Source organism: Hemicordylus capensis, chromosome 3 (assembly GCF_027244095.1).
Source record: "Hemicordylus capensis ecotype Gifberg chromosome 3, rHemCap1.1.pri, whole genome shotgun sequence".
In the NCBI taxonomy this organism is placed as follows: domain Eukaryota; kingdom Metazoa; phylum Chordata; class Lepidosauria; order Squamata; family Cordylidae; genus Hemicordylus; species Hemicordylus capensis.
In genome coordinates, this window is record NC_069659.1 from 93524276 (window position 1) to 93539626 (window position 15351).

At 44.5% G+C, this 15351-nt stretch overlaps 1 protein-coding gene across 4 annotated transcripts in view; it reads left to right on the forward strand.

Moving 5' to 3' along the window:
• Positions 1 to 15351, forward strand: part of PCP4 (Purkinje cell protein 4) — a 114506-nt gene that overhangs the window by 42927 nt on the left and 56228 nt on the right. For 2 of the 4 annotated variants that reach the window (XM_053310565.1, XM_053310563.1), the window contains exon 2: positions 2445 to 2496. In XM_053310565.1, coding sequence (XP_053166540.1) covers positions 2445 to 2496 — 52 coding nt within the window. The remainder of the gene's footprint in view (positions 1 to 2444; positions 2497 to 15351) is intronic. The other 2 variants (XM_053310566.1, XM_053310564.1) reach the window with 1 other exon arrangement.

The window sequence follows — 15351 nt, forward strand, 5'->3', positions numbered from 1 at the left end:
GGTAAAAATCAACAACCTCTAACAGTAGCTCAGTGGCAGAACATCTTCTTTGCATGCAGAAGGTCCCAGGTTTAATCCCTGGCATCTCCAGGTAGGGCTGGGAAATACTCCTGGAAACATCTAGTAAAGAGCCAGCATGGTGTAGTGGTTAGCGTGCTGGACTAGGACTGGGGAGACCCGAGTTCAAATCCCCATTCAGCCATGAGACTTGCTGGGTGACTCTGGGCCAGCCACTTCTCTCTCAGCCTAACCTACTTCTCAGGGTTGTTGTGAGGAGAAACTTAGCTATGTATGCCACTCTGGGCTCCTTGGAGGAAGAGCAGAATATAAATGTAAAAATAATAATAATACAGGGGCTGATGTTCCACAGCATTACAAGAACAGAGCAAGACTTGTGCTCTCGCATGACTCTCAGGGATATTGTTCTGGAAGCCAAAAAGTACTCTTGGAGGGAGGGGAGAGCAGTGAAAATCACTCCCCCTCCCCTTATGTGTTTGATCAATTGTGCAGCAAGCCTTTGGTTGAGCACCTCAATGATTTCTCTGTAAGGCCACAGCTCTTGCTCTGCGCTTATAATGCTGTGGGATGTGTTGGCTACTGTGAGACTTGATTTCCCTCAGCTAAATGTGATGGGTAGCATCCAGGCTGACACTGCTCTCATGTTGAAAATTTATACATGCACAACTTTTTTTTTGTTGATTCCTACCCACCCCCATCTTCTTCCATCCCCTCCCCCCCCCCAGTATATCATTGAGGACTTGGATCCCTGAGCACCTACCTTGGGGGCAGCAGAAGGAAGGGGAGGACCAGCAAAAATAGTTGTGCATGCAAAATGTTCTAACTCAAGGACAGTGTTAGCCTGGATGCTGCTCAATGACATCACGTCAGGGAGACATGTGGGAGCGAGATGTAGATTGGCAGCAGCCACACATCTCCCATGACATCGTGTTTGGGCCCTTAAAGTGGCTCTTGCTTCAGTTCAGATTAGGGCTGTACAATACCTGGGGATTGTAAGTCCCACTCACAACCTCTCCACCCCCACACTTCCTCATGTCCTCCCAGCAGCTGCATTGTCTTCCTAGGCTGCCATGCATCACTCCCTGCCTGAGGCTCCCGAAAATTGCTGCCTTGCTCAGCTGACCTTGCACCAGTGCTGGGCGGGCACTTAAAGGGCCACTACCCAGGGCACTTGCCCTGCGATTTGATGTCTCCTGGTGGTGGGGGAAAGCAATTTTCAATGTTGTAATCCCAGTATTACTGATGTGCACAGTCTTAGTTCAGATGCTTTATAATGATGATATAAAACCTACATTGGCCAGAAAAATGCTTATTCAGTTTACAAATGGATTGTCACCACATTCTCTTACTCATTCATAACAATCAGACATTCACTTAAATAGTACATGAGAGGCTCAAAGGTAATTTATGGTAATGTTCATGATAATTTAGCCTTTCATTCATCTCCTCGAATGAAAGGCAAATAATGGAGGTTTTGCCAAAGCCAAGAAAAGCAGAAACCTTTGCCAAGATGAAAGTATTAATTATTAATGTTGCTAATTATATTTTTATCTAGGCCTTCCTCCAAGCAGCCCAAGGCAGTATGTATGGTTCTCCCTCCCCCATTTATCCTTGCAACCACAATGTGAGTGGCTGGCTCAATGATACCTAGTGAACTTTGTGGTTGACTCAGTATTTGAACCCAGGTTTAATGCAGCAATTTGACTACTACACTGCACTGGCTCTCAAGTATATCCCTTTATTGCAACCAGTGGTAAATTCTCTGGACTTTTAGCTTCTGAACTGCAAGTGACATTCAGGCTTAAGCGAAATCAAATTGTGCTCATAATTGTTCTTGAACTTGAGGCTTGGATAATGCCAGATTTCCTAACTGTACCAAGTGCTGCTGGCTCTTCATGTAGCTTTGGCTGACAACTTTATATTTGTTTGCTCTCTGTAAATTGAGTCCCCATATTTAATAATAATATTATATACTGTCTTTCAAAAAAAGAAGAAGATTTAATCATCAACAAGTTGTTTTTATTGATAGATTTGTGCTGTGAGCCATCTTGGGCATTTTTGTAAATGGCAATAAGTAAATGTGAACATGTCAACATTGCTTTTTTGCATTGTTTGATCAGTACTCCCATGCACATTGATAATGTAGAGGGGGAAAGACATGTGAACTAAAAGCTGCATGCACAGTACAAAATTTGGAAATTAAAAAACAAAAACTCAAAAATGAAGAATTTCTAAACAAGATCAAGTAAACTGAAGCTCCAAAATCAGGGAGAAAGTCTGGTTGAGGAATTTTTTTTGGTAGCATCCAGATATTAGCATGGAGTATAAATGGGAACAGGCATCAGACTGAGTGATAGACTCACAGCATTTTACTGTTCTAATGAGATAATGCACATAATCATCCCCTTATTTTCTCTTGCACACAGAGACAAGGTGCTGGAGCAACAAATGGAAAAGACAAGAAATCTGGTGAGAATGGTAAGACCTTGTTTGATTATATTTCATGGAGAGTTCTGCAGCACAAGCCTGTGTATGTTTACTTGGAAGTAATGCTCATTGATTTTGAAGGGCCTTACTCCCTAGTACATATGCTTAGAAATGCAGGCTTAGTCAGACTTTGGTCTGGTTCACACAGTTATTTGAATCTAGGTTTAATATAAGTTACAGACATTAGCATGATTGTATGAAGCCACACCAAGGTGGGAATCTCAGATTCTTCTCGGGGCATATACCACCTTGATGTGGGTTCACACCATCGTGCTAATGTTGGTAAGTCATGTTAAACCTAGATTCATTTGATTGTGTGAACCTGGTCTTTATTCCACCCCTACCCCCCAAATAACTATCTCTGTCTGCCTTGGCTTTGAGAGTCCTCTGGCAATGGCTTGTACAATTCTGATAGTTTCTTAGATGTTTACACTCATGTTAATCTTTAGACAATGAACATATGAAGCCCTTTCCCCAATACTGGTGCTAATAGCCATAACAAGAATCACAATCACAACAATAGCCATAACAAGAACAAGAATCTTCCATTTTTTGTTATCTCACCAGGTCCAGTGCCTGCACCAGGTTTCCCTGGGGCAAGGCTGAGTGTTTGACCTTTCCCATGGCATATGATCCCAGGACACTCTTAATTGTGTGTGGGCAGCCTCTTGACTCACTGGGCAGCTTCTCCTCATCACCATCCCCCTCCCACTGCCTAAGAGCTTTCTCCCAAAGACCCTTGCATTACTACATGGACCCTAGGGAAAGCCCACGCTACATGTAAAGAAAATATAGAGTCATGTGGTGATTCCATATTATCTCTGTATATGAGTTGCATATGGAGATAAGAAAATGTAGACTTGTCATGCAGCTCTATGTTTGCTTCTTTCTCTATTTGCAACTTGTTAGGTAGCTTCTCTCTCATGATGGGGTTGGCAGGATCCCAGGTTGGGCCCTGGGTAGGAATTGATCCATGTGTTGAAACTGGCCCACCTGTGGTACTGATGCTGTACTTAATTCAAATTGCATACTATTTGGCTTTTAAAGAACCACAGTTCTTTAGAGGACATCTTGCCATTGTAGCAGGGTTTCGTCTTACTTGAGGACTAATTACGTAATGCTTTAGAAGCAGCATAATAACAAAAAGCTGATGAAGAGCAGAGAAACTGTGCTCTAGTTTTCAGTCTTCCAAATGAAGAAGCCTTTGGTGATTCTTGCTGACTGGTGACAAATAAACACACCAGATTTGATCTGGTTTGGGTCAGGTGAACATATAAGTGAATAAATGTTTTTCGGGCTTTTAAAAAAACATTGTTTTGGTAGCAAATTCTACCAAAACAGAGTCTGCCATATTTTTCTGTTAAAGGCAAAGCTTTTGTTCTTGTCTGTGATAAACACAGAACAGGTATGAATTGTAGTGGCTGCAACTTGTGCAAGTGGAAAAAAGTAACCATCTAGATGCCTTCTTGAAGGCTGTCCAAAGAATGATTGATTGCACCTTTTAGTTCTAGTCTCTAGCATCACACTGATAAATGTTTTCTTTGATAAGGCAAGAATTTGTCCTGACACTCTCATTCCAGAAAGAGAAACTGGCCATGTAGACCACGCACACAAACACACATAAGAACAGCCCTGCTGGATCAGGCCCAAGGCCCATCTAGTCCAGCATTCTGTTTCATATAATGACCCACCAGATGCTGCTGCTGGGAAGCCCACAGGCAGGAGCTGAGGGCATGCCCTCTCCCCTGCTGTTACTCCCCTGCAACTGGTATTCAGAGGCATCTTGCCTCTGAGGCTGGAGGTGACCTACAGCCCTCAGACTAGTAGCCATTATAGACCTCTTCTCCATGAAGTTATCCAGACCCCTCTTAAAGCCATCCAGGTTGTTGGTGGTCACCACATCTTGTGGCAGAGAATACCACAAGTTGATTATGCATTGTGTGAAAAAGGACCTCCATTTGTTGGTCCTAAATTTCCTGGCAATCAATTTCCTGAGGTGAACCCTGGTTCTAGTGTTAGACGAGAGGGAGAAAAATTTATCTCTGTGCACCCTCTCCATTCCGTGCTTAATTTTATATACATGTCTCCCCTTAGTCGCCTCTTTTCCAAGGTAAAGAGCCCCAGATGCTGTAGCCTAGCCTCATAAGGACGATGCTCCAGGTCCTTTATCATCTTGGTTGCCCACTTCTGCACCTTTTCCAGTTCTACAATATCCTTCTTAAGATATGGTGACCAAAGCAGTACTCAAGATGTGACCGCACCATAGATTTGAATAAGGGCATTATAATATTAGCATTTTTATTTTCAGTCAACCTCCTAATGATTCCAAGCATGGAAAGGCTTTTTCACACCTGCCACACACAGAGCGGACACTTTCAATGAGCTGTCCACCACGACCCCAAGATCCCTCTCCTGTAGGGGTGTGCACGGAACCGCCAACTGCGGTCCGGCACCGGGGTGGGGTGGTCACTTTAAGAGCGGCGGGAGGGTTTACTTACCCCTCCCGCCGTTTCCCGCATGCCACCGTAATCTGTAGAGCAATTGGGGCGGCAGGATACCTCCCTGCCGCCCCTTCTCCGACGTTACTTTGAAAACCTCCCAGGAGTGCATTGCGCGCCTGCGCGCACGTCACAGCGACATAAAGCGCGCGCTCGTTGCTGTGACTTGTGCGCGCAATGCACTCCTGGGAGGTTTTCAAAGTAACGTCGGGGAAGGGGCGGCAGGGAGGTATCCTGCCGCCCCAATTGCTCTACAGATTACAGCGGCATGCGGGAAAGCGGTGGGTGGGGTAAGTAAACCCTCCCGCCACTCTTAAAGGTACCCCCACCCCCAGACCGAACCACCCAGCTCTGGACCGGTCCGGAGGCTTTTTTAATAGCCTCCGGACCGGTCCGGGCCCATCCCTACTCTCCTAGTCAGTCACTGACAGCTCAGATCTCATCAGCATATATGTGAAGTTGGTTTTTTTTGCCCCAATATGCATCACTTTATACTTGCCAACACTGAACCCCATTTGCCATTTTGTCACCCCATTCCCCCAATTTGGAGAGATCCTTTTAGAGCTATTCACAATCTGTTTTGGATTACACTACCCTAAATAGTTTGCAACTTTGGTGACCTTGCTGCTTACCTTAACTTCTAGATCATTTATGAATAAATTAAAAATCACTAGCCCCAGAACAGATCCCTGGGGACCCCACTATTTACCGTTCTCCATTGTGAAAACTCTCAATTTATACCTATCCTCTGTTTCCTGTCCTTCAGCCAGTTAGCAATCCACACATGTACTTGTTCTCTTATCTCATGACTGCTAAGTTTTCTCAAGAGTCTTTGATGAGGAACTTTGTTGAAAGCTTTTTGGAAGTCCAGGTATACTATGTCAACCAGATCACCTTTATCCACACAACTGTTGACACTCTCAAAGAACTCCAAAAGGTTGGTGAGGCAAAATGTACTTTGCAGAAGCCATGCTGGATCTTCCCCAGCAGGGCCTGTTCTTCTATGTGCTTTACAATTATATCCTTGAGAATGCTTCAGTTTGCCTGCAACGGATGTTAAGGTGACCGGCCTGTAATTTCCCAGATCGCCCCTGGATTGCTTTTTCAAAATCAGTGATACACTGGCTACTTTCCAGTCCTCTAGTCCAGAGCCTGTTTGTAGGGATAAGTTACATATTTTTGCAAAGAGGTCAGTAATTTCACATTTGAGTTATTTATTTATTTATTTATTTATTTATTTATTTGATTTGATTTGATTTGATTTGATTTGATTTATATATTTAAGGACTCTTGGATTGGTGTCATCTGGCCCTGACGATTTGCTAGTTTTTGATTGTTTCAGACAGTTTAGAATGTCATCTCTTGTCAGCTGTATCTGACTCAGTTCTAGAGCCTCTGTCCCTGAGAAGCCTGGTTCAGGAACAGGTATATGCTGTTAGGACAGATACAAAGAACTCATTTAGCTTATCTGCAACCTCCATATCCTCCTCAATAATCCTTTTCACTCCCTCATTGTCTAACGGTCCAACCACCTCCCTGGTAAGTTTCCTGCTTCTGATGTTTTTGTTATTCTCCTTGATGCTTTTAGCTAAATGTTCCTAAGACTCTCTCTTCGCCTCCCTTATTGTCACCTTGCATTTCTTTTGCCAGAATTTCTATTTCTTTCTATTCTCTTCATTTGGGCAGGCCTTCCAATTTCTGAAGGAAGTCTTCTTTCCCTCTATAACTTCCTTGACTTTACCTGTTAGCCATGCTGGCATCCTCCTGGTCTTGGTGATGAATCTTTTACATCCTTGCACCTTAAGGGATGGCATTTGCCGAACCGGTTACTGCCCAGCTCCTGTTACCTATTCCCCAGGCTTCATTTTAAAAGCTGCTCTTTGACCTTGGTTCCACCAGTCTGGTTCCATGTTGGTTCAAGTGTAGTCCATCCCATTTGCACAGGCTTTGTGTGCCCCCAAATGTATCCCAGTGCCTAACAAATCTAAACCTCTCCTCCCAGCACCAACATCCCATCCACGCTTTGAGACCCCTCAGCTCTGCCTGACTCACTGACCCTGCACATGGAACAGGTAGCATTTCTAAGAATGCTACCTTGGTGGTCCTGGACTTCAATATGCTACCTATCAGCCTAAATTTGGATTCCAGGACCTCCCAACTACATTTCTCAACATCATTGGTGCCGATGTGCACCACGACAGCTGGCTCCTCCCCAGCACTGCCTAACAGCTGATCTAGACGCCATATGATGTCCCCAGCCTTTGCACCAGGCAGGCAAGTTACCATGTGGTCTACACACGGGTCACAGACCCATCTCTATACCTCTAATGATCAAATCATCCACTACAGGCAAGCCCACACCCCCCGGAGGAGTATCCCCTGTGCGAGAGGATATGGGCTACTCATCCACAGAAAGGGTCCCTTCTAAAGGAGCATTTCCCTCTTCCTCAGACTGATGTCCTCGTTCTCCATTCTACAGCAGAGGAGCTATCAGCCTTGGAGTGGGATGCCTCTACCACATCCCTGAAGGTCTCATCCGCATGCCTCTCTGTCTCTCTGAGCTTCTCCAGATCCACTACCAAGGTCTCAAGGGAACGAACTTGTTCCCTGAGAGCCAGGAGCTCCTTGCACCGAGCACACACCCATGACTTCTGCCCATGGAGCAAATAGTTGTACATGTGACACTCTGTGCAATACACTGGGAAGTGCCCTTTCCCCTGCCGGCTTTCTATCTTCATAACTGTTTTTGTTGCTGTTTAATGTATTTAGAGATTGTTTATTAGAAAGTTAGGTCTAAGCTGTATTGATCAGCTATGTAACAGTTTAAACTTGCTTTCCCAAGAATGTTGAGAGAGTAGTATCTTCTCTCCCAATGGGCTCCTTGTGATCAAGGGGACTCATTTCAGGCTCCCCTGTACACTTCCCTACTAAACTCCACACAAAATTCCAATGCCCTGTTTGCTATCCCTGTTCTTTAAGCTCTCTGGCCTTTGCCTATTAGGAGAGTAGGCTTCAAACTGAAACAAGAATGTAATTCATAGGAATGTGGCTCCTCCCACCAGGTGTTACTCACTACAGCCCTAGCTGACTCCTCCCTCTGTCCCTCTCCAGGTAGAGAGAACCAACAACTAAATGCCACAGAGCCCCCATAGCAAGCCCTGGCAAATGCTAGTTCTGGCAGAAAACACACACACACACACACACACACACACACACACACACACACAGACACGGCCGTCTCCCTTAAAGAGAAACCAGCCTCTCATCATCTCTCCTCCTGTTTGACGGGAAAAGGTTTGTTGTGTTGAAAAGCTTGCTTACCTCCCTGAATCTGCTTGTGCTCTTCCCAGAATAGGCTACACACACTGCATGTGTAGATCTAACATGATCATAACAGATTAGATTATAACAATCTTTCCTTATATATTAAACAGTAATTGGATAGGGCTTAGGAAGTAGCCTAACACCAGCTCTGGACTAGCTAGTAAACATAGGTAGTAGCTACTTTGGACAGCCTTTGAGAGAAATGGTGGTGGATGCATCTAGTACTACTGCTCTTTAACAGCTAGGTTATATTTGACCTTCTCTCCTCCAGTCTCTAATACTTGGCATAGCTGTGCCATTAATACTGGGAACATACAATATGAAGGTGCCTTAACCTTAGTCCATCTTGTTCAGAATTGTCTCTGTTACCTGGCAGCAGCTCTCCAGTGTTACAGACAGGGGTCTTTCCTAGCCCTATGTGGAGATGCCAGGGATTTGAACCTCGGACTTTATATGTACAAAACACTTGCTCTGCTACTGAGTTATGGCCCCGCTTCTTGAAGAAGAAGGAGGAGGAGGCGGTGGCCGCGGCGGCTGGTATTTTCAGACAGCATGTGTGTGAGCATCACACTGAAAAGAGGGGTAGAACAAACAGAGCGAGGCTCTTTATTTTGAACATTGTATTGAAGATAAAATGTAAAGGCCAGTATTTCCATAGTTGAGATTTGCAGGTGGATCAGAATCCTTTCTACTCTGTTTCATTAGTCTTTGTCAGTAGGGATGTGCACGGAACCGCGGTCCGGTGGCCCGGCACTGGTGTGGGGGGCACTTTAAGGGCGGGGGAGGGTGTACTTACCCCCCCACACCGTGTTTCTCCCGCTGGCACGTTCGTTTAGTAAAGCTTTTGGGGCGGCAGGATACCTCCCTGCCGCTCCTTCCCCCAGTCGTCGGCAAAAGGCTTCACAAAACCTTTTGCGTGTGCGCACGTCGCGTCTCCATGTCACGTGCGCATGTGTGTCGCAGAGACGTGACGTGCGCACGTGCAAAAGGCTTTATGAAGCCTTTTGCCGACGACTGGGGGAGGGGCAGCAGGGAGGTATCCTGCCGCCCCCAAAGCTTTACTAAACAAACGCGCCGGCGGGGGAAACGCGGCGGGGGGGAGGTAAGTACACCCTCCCCCGCCCTTAAAGAGCCCCCCACACCAGTGCCAGACCCAGACCGCCCTCATGTCCGGACCTGTTCGGAGGCCTTCAGAATGGCCTCCGGACCGGTCCGGGCTCATCCCTATTTGTCAGGCCACAGTGCAGCATTTTGAGGTGCAAAGTTACATAGGTGCTAAGGTTTCTCCAGTGGTCTTTAGGATGAACTGAAAGAGCCCCATGGACTTCTTGCCTAGAGATTGTCCCAGAGTTCTATACAATTCCGATAGCTGCTGAGCCAGTGCAGGAGCTGGCAAGGCTGGAGCAAGGGGATTAAGGCATTCCATATTCTGTGCATGGCTGTTGCTACACAGCAAAACAGCTATACTCTTGGGCCTGTTCATGCATTATTTTTATTTAAAAAACAAAATAAAAACTGGATTGTTCTCTGCTTTGAGATGAGCTCATTATGAGATGCAGAGAGTCGTCTTTTGGTTTTACTTTCCTAATAAGGCTAGATGACTTTCTCCTCTGTGCTGTTTATGTAACACAATAATAAAACAAAATGTTTCTAATAAAATTAAATTATGCAGTTAACACAAATGAGAGAACAAGACATGCACGTTTTTGCAAGCCCCTTTTCTTTAAATTTAACCCATTGGGAATACAGCTGATTTACGGTAGATGTTTGTTTTGCACCAGAGTTTTTCATTATTCCAGGAGCTTTTTCACACGGCAACTTTACCACTACTTTACTTTGGGAGGGTGGGTGTGCATTTACATGTCGGTGAGATTTACCCCGAAGTCCATGTGATATTTCAGAGAGCACAGCACACATGATTCAGGTATTTCCCTCCATATTGGAACCTAGCCCAATTTATGTCCAGCGTAAAAAAATCTTGGTTTTTTTTTGCATTGGAGTATTAATTATGCCCCCAACTCACAGTAAATCCTTGCAGTAAACCTACAGTAAAGCCTGATAGCTGAAAAGCCTCCAGGATATCGAAGGTACTTCAATCTTTACTGTCTTTGGTAAGTTGGTGGACCATGTTTTTAAGTGTCTCTTTTCCTGAAAAATAACATTACACGTTTCCCCTGCTTGTTCCTCATGCATATCCATCTACTTCTCACTCCTACAGTGATGTCACAAACATTACATTTTCCATAGCTCAGCACTTGCCACTGTTCACCTCGCTTCACACCAGCCCACATACCTCTTGCATAATTTATAAGCTGCTGCCATGCAAAACAGTCTAGCATATTTTGCAAGTGGAAAGCTGCATCTGTGCCAATGGTTTCTTGCTTTCAGTTCACTTCCCACTCCCCCGGCACTCAAAATTACAATCATGGCTTGTTGCTTTGTTTCATTTAAAAAAGAAAATAATAATGTGTATTCTCAAGTTTAGAGAACCATGGCTCTGATTATATAATAATAAAATAATAGGTCATAATTTCTATAGCTTTCTAGGGACTAACCTAAGAAGAACATAAGATAGATTTGCATCAACAAATGTGTCTTGTATTTGCATATGCTTTGAAATCTTCTGCTGTCTGAAAACCTAGTATTGGTTCAAGGGCTATCATGTGTGCATGGGATTGGAACCATCTCTGCTCCCACTTGATCAGCATTGTTGCACCCACTAGGAGCCAAGGATTTTTCACCTCTCAGGTAAAAAATAGTAAACTGACCTTGAGTAAACTACATTGTTCATGAGTGCCTGCAAGTTTCCCTCCAGCTAGATGGATGAGAGATCATTGCAAACTTCACCTCTATATGTACCTTCACCATAGTGATCATCAGATGCACCACACAAGTCCACCTGATTCCACACAGTTAACAGCAGCAGTGTTTTCTTTGTTGTGGACTTGCAGCCCAGTCCAAAGCCCTTGAACTTGTGGTGCACTCATGGGCAGTGCTCAAATTATGGAGAAGAATAAGTGGTTTCATGAAATCCACCTCTTACTCCACCCCAATCTTAGCCAAATCATACATTCCCTGAAGCCTTCTGTAATCAGTAGCTAAGTGGGAGCACTGTGTTCTATTTAGGCAAAACTGCCTTAAAGTGAATTAACTGTGCCCTTGCCTTAAATACAGCCTTGCCTCCCACCTCCCCTCTCCTCAGATTAGGGGGAAAACCTGCTGCAAGTCCATGAGAGTCATGCCAGAGAGGTACATAAAGTGTGCCATCAAGTCGATTTTGATTCCTGGCGACCACATAGCCCTGTGGTTGTCTTTGGTAGAATACAGGAGGGGTTTACCATTGCCTCCTCCCACGCAGTGTGAGATGATGCCTTTCAGCATCTTCATTGCTGCCCGATATAGGTGTTTCCTATAGTCTGGGAAACATACCAGTGGGGATTCAAACTGGCAACCTTCTTGTTAGTCAAGCATTTCCCCACTGCACCACTTAAGGTGACATTGAACCTTTTAAATACACCAGTTAACGTGATATCACTTCTATGCCCCCTGAATTTAATAATCAAGGTTAAACAGATAATTTTACTATCATGAAATTATCCCTGTAACTTGGCCATTGTTTATGTAGCACATGTAAACATCTTTATTAATTTCAACAGAGGGGGGAATCTCACCACAAGTATCCTTTTGTGCATACAGAGCTGCCCTCTTAGTTGAAATAAATGGCGAAACTCTAGTGAGTAGGGCAGCTCAGTGCTTTGAAGCCTACACACCCAAAGGGGACTACTAGATTGGGGTGATCATCTGGGTATCAGTTTCTAAAAGAAATTAGTTAGTTACTCTTCATCTTTATTGAAGAGTAAAATGAAGATTGATCATCTTCATCTAAATAATAAATGGCTTTCTTGGTGTATTCTATGATATGGTCTCTGCCTTATCTGCAGTTGTTTTGCTTTGAAAACAAAAGTTGGGTCTGAATGCCAGCCTTGTGTATGTTATTCATAGTATCTGTAGTTAATGTATTCTGCATTTCTCAGAATTGGCTGCATATCGATAGACCATGAAATATTAATCAGAATACTCCAGCTGGCAGTGACCATAGGTGGGGTACATTCCACTGCAGTCAACTTCCCATTCCAAAAATAGTCTGGTCCACTTTGTGCCATGCAGCCTGTACTAGTAAGACCAAATACCAAAAAAAGCCAGTGCCACAAAACTGTGGGCTCTATACCAAAATATAGTACACAATTTACCAATTAATATCATATCATATATTCTTTAAATCAAATATCAAAAGGCCTATAGCTTCATCTCTCCTGTCTCAGTCTGTTACAACAAGCAGCAAAAGACTGCTAATTTGCTGAGGAATATGTTGATTGAAATGCATTCTAAATGTTGGCCCACATATTCCACTATGTAATGTAGGTGGTTCTGAGCCATTTGCACCACTGCAGGCTCCTAAGGCAGTTTTGCATGAAAGTGCCAATTCTTAAAGCAGCTAGGAGTGTGCACAAAACCGGATTTCATTGTTCAGTTTCAGTTAGAACCGGGCTCGAACCAGGTCCCCTGGTTTGATTAGCGGTTCGGTTGAACCAACCCATGGTTTGGTTTGAGCTGGAACCAGTTCTAAAAGGTACTGCCATGGGGAATAATGGGGATTCAAAGTGGAACTGCAGTGTTTCCTTTGAAAAACTCATTACAAACTGAGAATCCACAATACATAAAAATTCCTTTAAAATAACCCTTTTGCCCGATTGCTTTGGGGGTTGGGTAGCAGTTGGCATCCATGGAGCCCTACCACTCAACCCATTTTGGTGTCCCTTGGTGCTACCCGTGCAGAATTACAGGCTGCATCAAATCCCCATTATTCTTTATGGCAGATTTGGAAACTAAATCTGCACACTAACACTGACAACGCAGGGAAAAGTAAAGAATTGCTGGAAAATCATCCAATTTCCCTACTGCCTTGTGCATTGGGCAGTAGGCAGCACCCATGGTGCCCCTGCCACCCTACATGCTTTGGAGTACCTAGGCACTACCCAAACTACAAATTTGGGTTTGTCCACAAGTTAGTGCACTTGTGCCTCAAAAGTTTACGTGTTTGCCATCTTGATTTGGAGTGGATGACACAATCTACACCATAGAAGTGTCCCTATGTGTCCCTACAGCTGTAGCAAATTTGGTTTAAATTGCTTAAATGGTTCACAGTTTAGTTCACTTGCACCTCAAATGCTTATGGTTCTGCCATCTTGAATCAGGGTGGATGACATCATCACAAACTACACGACTGAGGTGTCCCTGTGTGTCACTCACTACAACTGTACCTAATTTGGTTCAAATCAGTTAGACAGTCCACAAGTTAGCCCACTTGTGCCTCAGATGTTCATGCCTCCATCTTAAATTGGTGTGGATGACATCATCACAAACTAATGCCATTGAGGTGCCCCTGTATGTCACTGACTGCAGCTGTTCCCAATTTGGTCCAAATGGGTTAGACAGTCTACAAATTAGCTGGATTGCACCTCAAAAGTTTATGCATCTGCCATCTTGAAATGGTCACAAACTATGCCATTGAGGTGTCCCTGTGTGTCACTCACTGCAACTGTACCCAATTTGGTTCAAATGGATTAGGCAGGCTACAAATTAGCTGGCTTGCACCTCAGACATTCACGTAACTACCATCTTGGATTGGGGTGGATGGCATCATCACAAACTACGGCATTGAGGTGTCCCTAGGTGTCCCTAGCTGTACCAAATTTGGTTCAAATCGGCTAAGCGGTTCACAAGTTAGCCCACTTGCACCTCAAATGTTTACGTGTCTGCCATCTTGAATCAGGGTTGATAACATCATCACAAACTACACAACTGAGGTGTCCCTGTGTGTCACTCACTACAACTGTACCTAATTTGGTTCAAATTGGTTAGACTGTCCACAAGTTAGCCCACTTGCGCCTCAAACATCCATGTGTCCATCTTGAATTGGTGTGGATGACTTCATCACAAACTATGCCATTGATGCGTCCCTGTCTGTCACTGACTGAAGCTGTTCCCAGTTTGGTTCAAATCAGTTAGACAGTTCACAAGTTAGCCCACTTGCGCCTCAAAAGTTTACATGTCTGCCATCTTGGATCAGGGTGGATGACAACATCACAAACTACACCGTTGAGGTGTCCATACAACTGTACCCAGTTTGGTTCATATTGGTCCAGGTGTCATGAAGCTGGGTGAGAGGGCACAAACACACAGAATGCTGGGTGCTCTCATAAGCCTACTGGAAAGTAGGCTTAAAACTAATAGATGAGGCATGACTTGACCCCTAAGCAGGGTCTGCCCTGGTTGCATCTGAATGGGAGACTTGATGTGTGAGCACTGCAAGATATTCCCCTCGGGATGAAGCCGCTCTGGGAAGAGCAGAAGGTTTCAAGTTCCCTCCCTGGCTTCTCCAAGATAGGGCTGAAAGAGATTCCTGCCTGCAGCCTTGGAGAAGCCACTGCCAGTCTGTGAAGACAATACTGAGCTAGATAAACCAATGGTCTGACTCAGTATATGGCAGTTTCCTATGTTCCTATTTTCTGGACAAAGTCATTTTGCATAATTACACTGCTAGGAAAGTTCAATAAATGAAATCCAGGAGGCCCTCTAATATCGCAGGGGTGACACTCATGGAAACTGTAATATCGGTGTGCTGGACCTAACTCCAAATATGGGGTTAGGTGCTTTAGCTAATAATCCACTCTTGTGGCAAGAGTGGATGGAGCCACTTGTTGAAGGAGAGTGGCATCAGCTGAGAAGTACAGGGAGATTTAACGTTTAGCTAGCCACTCTTCCTGCTTCTCAGCTGATGCACTGGAAGGTTTTTAAAAGCGGCGCAAGAGGTTAGAGTGGATGGAGCAGCCTGCACCTCTTGCACTGCTTCTTTAAATATCCCCACACGACAGCTGAGAAGCAGAGAGAGTGGCTATTTAAACTGTATACCAATTTGGTTGGGGGAATAGAAAACCATGAATAACTGAAACTACCTCCTAGG